Source organism: Aegilops tauschii, chromosome 2 (genome assembly GCF_002575655.3).
Source record: "Aegilops tauschii subsp. strangulata cultivar AL8/78 chromosome 2, Aet v6.0, whole genome shotgun sequence".
Taxonomy (NCBI): Eukaryota; Viridiplantae; Streptophyta; class Magnoliopsida; order Poales; family Poaceae; genus Aegilops; species Aegilops tauschii.
Window position 1 is genome coordinate 168,062,575 of NC_053036.3, and position 8,300 is coordinate 168,070,874.

Genomic DNA, 8,300 nt, shown 5'->3' on the forward strand with positions numbered 1-8,300 from the left:
GCAGCGGGGGGCATCAGCGGTGCAGCGCCGCAGCAGGAGGAGGGCAGGCGATGCGCGGCGGCCGAGGCGATAACCGCGCCATGCATGCATGCATCTCCGCGGTGTGTAATTAGCGCGCGGTTTGACTCGTGTCGTGGGGGGTGGGGGCGCGTCGAGACGACGTTTGCGGGCTGACGGGACGACCGGACGAAAAAAAACCGTATTCATATATGTACAGGATTTCGGGCAGGACCGTGGGCGGGCGGCCTCTTTTCCTCGTTATGCCCATCGTACCCTCCGTTATAAAGGGGTATGGGACAATCTTAGCCGTCTTTGTGTTGGAGGGGGTCTACCGAAGCGGAAGTGATACAGTTTTGGTGGGGTAAAAAGGGCAGCACCTCGAATTCCAAGCACAGTGACGGAAGGATTGCCAGGCAGTGAGGCACAACAACAAATCAGAAGCTTGTTCCATTTCTACAATTTTCCCTGAAACAACTGACCACTACCCTAAACGCAGAGCAACAAACAACAAGGGGGGAGAAGAACACTAGAATGGCCGGACGGCTCACCGTCAACTGACCGCCTTCTCCTCGGAGAACCTGGGAAGCTGAACGAGCGAGTTCACCCGCGTCACCCCATCGAGGCCCGACCAGTTGTGATCATCGGCTCCACCGGAAACCTTGGCGTCTGCGCCCGCCAAGGCTTTCTCCTGAGCGCTCCCCGGGACTGTCCTAACTGTGAAATTGCGGGTTAAGGCGGGCTCCTGTTGCTCCTGCGCTTCGTTAGGATCTGCGACTGAATCATCCTCAATGCTGATGTTATCCATGGACGCGGTCGAATCACGCTCATGGTCCATTTTGCCATCCAAATATAAGCAAACGACCGCGCAGTCATCGGTCCTGGATGTTGGGTACTTGGTTTTCCATTCACGGTTAGCTGCCTCGACAAGAGTCCTTGCCGCCTTTGACCGACTTGGGGATGAGGACACTATGTCAACAGCCTCTTGGTTGCTCAGGACATCCCACACCTGCATGATTTCCATCGGTACAATCTAGTCAGACATATATATAAAGCCAACCAAGTATCTGTTCAGCTTGTATATCTTCCTCAAGTACAACTATAAAGAAACAAAGGAGATGCGCCACACAAGAGAAGATGACAGGACACAAATGGAAAACTCTAAAAGGCATTCATAATTAAGTAGGCCAAATATCAAAAGGGGACCCAAAAAAAGGATTGCCTGTAGTTAGCAACTGCTGTATAACAATTGGGAAGACAATGACTGATGATCGACATGATTATCTGTTTGTTAAAGTATCATTTTTAGTGAACATTCCATCGGTAGAATTGACAACTCTTCCACGCAAACTACAATCATTAAGCAGTGCTTACAAAGGTACACAGAAGACAACATCTTGCTTTTGGTACCGTACATTGTTTATATTTGACACTAACATCCATGTTTAGTGCATAAAATGAGAGGGGGAGGGGGGCTCAGCAAAAGGTGTCTTCAAGATTAAGAGGAGGGAACTTTTAACATGGTGAGCTTGCTATCATGTTTTTTTCTCTTAGAAAAGGAGGATAATATCCTGCCTCTGCATTGATTAATGCACAGAGGCATAAGTTTGCTATCATGTAGTTCATCAAACGTCAAAATGCACACTGTCTCCTACTCCCTCCATCCCATAATGTAGTGTCAAAAAACGTCTAGTGTAGTGTCAAAAAACGTCTTACATTATTGGACGGAGGGAGTAGATAGCATGCACATTAGCGCTATAACTGGCATAGAAAAATAATCATAACGTCGTATGCACTGAACACAACAAGGAAAAAATAGAGGAAAAATCAGCACCAGAGTAAATGATGTCCCATAGAACCCCACGCGATATGCTATGAAGTAGCGCCCCCTACTACTACTCCCTCAACCACAGTAGCCGTCCATGGTGCACACTTAAACTTTGATGGGTCGCGACACATTATAAGGTGGCCTCTGTGAGTTACTAGATGCCTTTTTTTCAAAAGGAGGTTGAAACCTCCGGCCTCTGCATCATTGTGATGCACACAGCCGTTCTTATTAATTAAGCAGAGTACATAACGAAGCAACCACATATGAACCATTACAAGATATGAAAAAAAACACCTACGACTAACTCGATTTCTTCCGCAGCAATGCCTTCAAAGTTACTAGATGCGTACACCGTTAAATGTAATGATAATTATATAAATGTGCTGACATCTGGACCTTAATTTGGTTGGATCAAAAAAGAGCAAGCAAAGCCAGCCCCCTAACACCACAAAAATGAAGCACACAGAGTCTCCCGATAATTTGTAAGTATTGTCAAATTATTCATTTTTAAGTGATTGACAAATCGTCAAGTTAATGAACTAAAAAAATGGCAGAAGTTTACAACTAAAAATATCAAACAGGGAGTCATGGACCATAAGAATTATATTAGTACAGTACAGTTATTAGTACGAACTGGTCCGCTGGAAATCGACATTATTCAGATGCATCGAATCTTGAGAAGGAAAGAAGCTCAAAAGAATATCAATTCTATGTCATGCAATGAGCAGTCACTACGCTACACCCAGTTTTCTAACTGCTCATGATGTCGCCACAGCGATTAAACCAATTAGTCCTGCCAAGTTGAACCTGGATTAAGATATAAGAGTTGAAGTACAGCAGATGACAGCAGCTGGGTGACGATGCAGCAAAGAAGTGTGTTAAGCTGGCTAATCATTATTTATGCAGCAAGTCACAAAGGCACAGATGGTGGAAATTAATATCATCGCCCCTGTCACCATGACATTACGCAACCAACCCCGAAAGCTAGAGCATTTTGAAGTCAAAAGGACTTGATCGCCCGTATATAGTACTATCATTCTTAAGGTTCTTGGAGCTTCTACCAGACGCCCTGAATGTTCAAGGCCCGCCATGTGAGACTAATCAGTGCATCACGAACGCGAAAGTGTGACAGATTGACATTACACTGCAACTAATTTAAGTAGCTCCGACAACGAGAAAGTGGCAAGATTTTGCTGGGACAGACTCAGATATCTATGCCGTTGCACGGGCACATAGGAATGACCAACAACCATGTCTTATAGTAGGACAGAGGAATGGGAGAAAAGAGTGAAAGAAGTGTGTAATTACCCCGTCGGATGCGAGGATGACGAACTGGTCCTTGTCCGTGAGAGGCCAGTGGAAGAACTCCGGCACCGAGATGACGCCGTAGTCCTTGAGGCAGAAGTCCCCGAACGCCCGCGCCATGGCCAGGCCCGGCGCGTCGTCGAACGGGAGCCACACCCTCGGCACCTCCGGCTCGTCCTGCAGCGCGAACACCCTGCCCCTGCACTTCTTGATCCGCTCCGCCTCGCCTGACATCGCAGACCGGTGGTGTTAACACAGAAACATAGCTAAATGACGCAGGCAGAGCATAGCTAAATTAAATGTGTGTAATGGCGTACTGGGGACGTCAGGCTTGAGGTCAACGGTGAGCTGCACGGCCGCCATGCCGCCGGCGGCGGCGTCTCTGGAGCCTAGGACAGCGCGCGAGTCCCCGATGTTGGCCATGTAAAGGTCCGAGCCCTGCGTGCAGAGACCGCCAGTTAGTAGACGCGCACGAACAAAGAGGGGGTCAGAACTAACACAAGTGATTCGACATTTCTGCTCAGACGGGACGCAGGAGAGATGTATCATGGTATGTGAATGTCCGGCGCCAGTGCCACGTACGAGCTTGAGGACGGTGACGGCGGTGCTGCCGCTGCAGAAGCTGTCGAGGGCGGGGTGGGAGCGGAGGTCCTTGTCCATGGCCTTGTAGGCGCGCGCGAAGGCCTTCCTCCAGGCGGCGGCCGGCATGTCCAGCCCGGTCTTGGGCGAGGCGCGCGCGGCGGACATGAGCCTGAGCGGCAGCGAGTCGCGCACCCTGCGCGCTACCAGGTGGCCGTGCGGCCCGTGGCCGTCGAACACCCCGCACAGCACGCCGTCCTCCTCCCCGCCGAACCCCTGCCACAAACAAACACCATTGACCGCACCGGATCAACCCAATCGCCTCGAAATGGGAGGCGGAGAGGAGGGGGAGTGATTCTCGGGTGGTTTGTTAGCTTACATCCCAGATGAGCATGGCGTCCTGGTTGATCCCCTTGCGGCCCTGCTGCGTGAAGACGGAGGCGGTGCGGCTGCGGCCGTCGTTGGAGAAGATCCGCCCGGGGACCGTCCCCAGCTGGTCCTCCCGCGGCGCCTTCCACCTCCTCCGCCGCCTCTTCCCGTCCTCGCCGCCCGCGCCGGCCGCCGTGACTGCCGTGTCCCCCCTCGCCGCGCAGTTCCCCATCGCGCACCAGCAATGCCAGCCAGCAAGAAACACGCCGCAGGAGATTGCCGGCGCCCGGTGCAAGAGGGAGGGAAGTAGGGAAGGAGGAAGGATTCTTTCTTGTTGCTTGTCTCAGGAGCCGGGAGTCGCAGATGCGGCACTCAACATGGGCACGAAAAGTCAAGGCGGCCCCATCATCCCATGGACGAGGCGAGAGGAGAGGGTCGGGACGGAGGGCTGCTTATTTATTGCGCTGCGGCAGTGACACACGCGCAGTCACGCCACGCACACGCACGCGGAGAGGCAGGCAGACAGCCACCTCCGTCCAGTCCTCCGGGCGGCAGGCGCACGGAGGAAGAGGCCCCTGGTTGATGGCGTGCGACGGCGTGGGCGCTCCCGACACGCCCACGACGACCTCACTGCTAGCTGCTCTGTTGTTTTACTCCTACGTAACGTACACCTTTCCTGATTAACTAAGCCGCGGCAGGTAATGTACTGCGAGGAGAGGAGCTGAGCTTTGTTTACTGACGGGTCGCGAGCTGCGAGGAATAAACAAGCGGCGAGCGGCGGCGGTGGTCAGAGCGGGCATTGAACGGATCACGGATGTGGTGGTGGTAGTAGTATATCAATCAACTACTACTCCCTCCGTAATCACAGAGATTTGTTCAAGCGTTCACTTCTGGCAGGTAATTACGACCTGTTGTCACCCGTGACCTTCCTCAACAGCGACGTGATCCAAATCCAAAAGGATTACGTATTATTAACTATACGTATAGTACGAAACTGCGCCGGTGCTCTACTCCATCCAATTGGAGAAGCGGTGTGAGTCTGCTACAAGATTCTTTAATGAACGAAAAGAAGCGTGTGGAAAGCGGCGAGCCAGCCAGCCAGCCGGCCGGCCGGCGTGCGCGCACGGGCGCCGCGGGGTTCATTTTCTGCTGCGCGGCGCGGCTGCCTGCCTGCGAGCGAGTATCTTTCCGCGTCTTTATGGCGGAGGATACGAGCCCGGACGCGCATTTATACCCGCTCGAGTGCTCCGTCCGTCGGCCCGGCGATCCCGGCGGAGCCAATGTTTTCGGTTCCGGGGGGGCTAGCGGCTGGCCGGCTACCATCCCATGATCGATCGCGTCCACTTGAGCGAGCGACCCGACCCGACTCCTCGTCATCACTTGTTTAATGCCCAACCACTGCCCCCGTCTGCACGCATGCATGGGTCGATCATTAGGGCGGGCGAGGGGCGCACACGGGCTGTTTTGGGATGATTAGGGTTAGTGCTAGTAGCATCTGGAATTCTGGATATGGATTGATAGATAGACACGCCCGGCGGAGGAAGATTCCGACGCCAACGGGGTGGTGTGTATGGGGCGACTCGGATACGATTCTCGTCTGTGTGATGGGGCTCCCGCATCCTACCGCATTCCACTCGGACTGATCACGACGCTTCTTTGCGCCAATAGATTTTGCGTTGGGTCCCTGAAAGCATCTACAACCGGAGTTGGCAAATCTGACCCCTCAAACGTTCACGTGTTCGTGGGCAGTGACCGAGCACACATCTCAAAAAATGCATTCATATCTTAAATTAGAAATCTCAAATCCATATTATTACATGTAACGTGAAACTTAATCTAAACGGAGCTCACCCGGTTCCACTCCCCGTTTGCCGGCTCTGCCCTGGCCATGTCCGGCAGCCGGCTGCGCTCCTAAGAATGTTGGTCCGGTCGCCGGTAAGGTAGAGTAGGGCATGGGACACGAGCCGGCTCACGGGACTGAATGCGCCGCCGTCTCCCATGCCCTACTCTTCCTCGTCGGAGTCCGGAACCTGAATGATGCCGATGGACGTCAGATCGATGACAGATCCATCCGGGGACGAGCCACCGACGTCCACCACGATGCGGTTGCGTCGCCCGGACTAATGCCCCATACGGGGCACTGGAGAATGCGACTCCGCCTCGCCGACGTCCGCGCCACGAGGGCTATCGACGCCTGCCGCGCCCGGTGCCTTGCACGGGGGCACGCTGTGCCATGGCCTTGTGGGACGATGGTGCGTCCCGAATATCGGCGTGCCAACGGAGGGGTTGCGCGTCCGCCAGCGTGTTCGGACGCCAGACGGACCACACGACCTCCAGCGAGGCAGCTACGGCTGGCCTAGCGCCGGATTCATGCGCCATTTGGGCAGACGCAATGGATTCCCGACAGATGAAGTCCGAGCACAGTCGTGGACGGGCCTCCTCCCGGGCGCAGTGGAGCGCGAGCCGGACGGTCATCTCCTCCTCGGGGCCGTGTAGGATGAGCTCGGGGTCGACGGATCTGGGGTGAAGGACTCGGATCCGCTGCCCGTCAGGCCGGAGACGAGCTTGGGTGGCGGAGGGGAGGGAGTGAAGTGGCTCGGGTTTGGCCCGGCAAGCGGATGGGGAGGAATTTATGTGAGGTCGGGTGGGTTAGTATGGGTCGGGTCCGACGTGGCGGGCGTGCCCGGGCGCCCCCATATCCGCCACATATTTTGGGCTGGATATGTGGGTTGCCGGTCAGTCCGGACATTTGAGGGCCGTTTGAGGGGCCTGTTTGGGTCAAAAAATTGTGATCGAGCAGTGACCGGGCGGCCCGCCCGAGCGATTGAGGCGGGTTTGAGATAACCGGCTGTAGATGCTCTGACAAGGATAAGCCAACTCAAACACATGGCAAAAAACGAGCATCCATTTTGTTCGAATTGTGTCTGTTTGCATCGGCAAAATGGACATGAAGCCAACTCCAACGCAGGACCGCAAATTATTCGGTGTATCTTTGGCCCAAACGAACAGACGAGACGCCTTAATGCCCGACCCCATCAGTAAAATATGTCTATGTCCGTTTCTGGTCCGGCTCAACCCATTGCAAGTGCAAATTTGATCAGGCTTTGCCGTAAAATGGACGCGCACGTGTTCAATCGTTTTCCGCCTCGGGCCTGCGTGTCGGCCGTCCAACTACCTTCCACCGACTCCATTTAATCCACATGAATGGGCGGGCCCGCCGGTCAGCCACCCATCCGCCCCGACCGTGTTCTTTTTTATGGCGAAGTCGTGGGCTGGCCAGTCCACTTTCACTTCCCCACCGCATGGACGCCACTGCTCCCTCTTTCCCAGACAGCTAACCCTAGCTGAAAGAAATATGCCCTAGAGGCAATAATAAAGTTGTTATTTATATTTTCTTATATCACGATAAATGTTTATTATTCATGCTAGAATTGTATGAACTGGAAACTTAGTACTTGTGTGAATACATAGACAAACAGAGTGTCCCTAGTATGCCTCTACTTGACCAGCTCGCTAATCAAAGATGGTTAAGTTTCCTGACCATGGACATGTGTTGTCATTTGATGAACGGGATCACATCATTCGAGAATGATGTGATGGACAAGACCCATCCGTTAGCTTAGCATAATGATCGTTTAGTTTTATTGATATTGCTTTCTTCATGACTTATACATATTCCTCTGACTATGAGATTATGCAACTCCCGAATACCGGAGGAACACTTTGTGTGCTATCAAACGTCACAACGTAACTGGGTGACTATAAAGATGCTCTACAGGTGCCTCCTGTGACGCCCGGATAGTTATGCTACAGTAATTCCCTGCTAATGATGCCACATCACCACAATTATTGTTGTTAAACTCGCATTAGTTCAAAACTGATTCAAATTCAAAATTGAATTAAAGGCAAACATCAAAAGTTTTCAAACTTTAAAACTAAAATGCCACGTCACCACAATTATTGTTGTTAAACTCGCATTAGTTCAAAACCGATTCAAATTCAAAATTGAATTAAAGGCAAACATCAAAAGTTTTCAAACTTTAAAACTAAAATGTGCGGGTTGTGCCAATTAATGCAGAAGTAACTACGGTGGAGGAACCACACTTTTATAAAATGTTTAAATACTCTAAGATGAATAAAACAGTAGCAAAACAAATATTTAAATGTCTTTATAATTAATAAAATGTTGAACTATTTCAGCTAGGGGTTAAACTTTTTGTGG

At 52.2% G+C, this 8,300-nt stretch overlaps 1 protein-coding gene across 1 annotated transcript; it reads right to left on the bottom strand.

Annotated features, from left to right (window-relative positions):
- Nucleotides 1-383: 383 nt before the first annotated feature.
- LOC109786117 (probable protein phosphatase 2C 64) lies at nucleotides 384-4,747 on the bottom strand. Its single transcript, XM_020344692.4, has 5 exons — nucleotides 4,089-4,747; nucleotides 3,713-3,985; nucleotides 3,448-3,568; nucleotides 3,134-3,357; nucleotides 384-1,006 (listed from the first exon to the last, which is right to left on the bottom strand). Exons 1-5 carry the CDS (start codon nucleotides 4,308-4,310, stop codon nucleotides 551-553), a joined length of 1,296 nt encoding a protein of 431 aa, XP_020200281.1. The 5' UTR covers nucleotides 4,311-4,747; the 3' UTR covers nucleotides 384-550.
- Between the last annotated feature and the right edge of the window lie 3,553 nt (nucleotides 4,748-8,300).

Bases quoted from the DNA above. Each gene is read 5' to 3' on its own strand.
- LOC109786117 (XM_020344692.4), bottom strand. From the start codon at position 4,310: ATGGGGAACTGCGCGGCGAGGGGGGACACGGCAGTCACGGCGGCCGGC. The intron at 3,986-4,088 runs GTAAGCTAACAA...TGTTTGTGGCAG, and splicing joins ACGCCATGCTCATCTGGGAT to GGGTTCGGCGGGGAGGAGGA. The intron at 3,569-3,712 runs GTACGTGGCACT...CTCTGCACGCAG, and splicing joins CCGTCACCGTCCTCAAGCTC to GGCTCGGACCTTTACATGGC.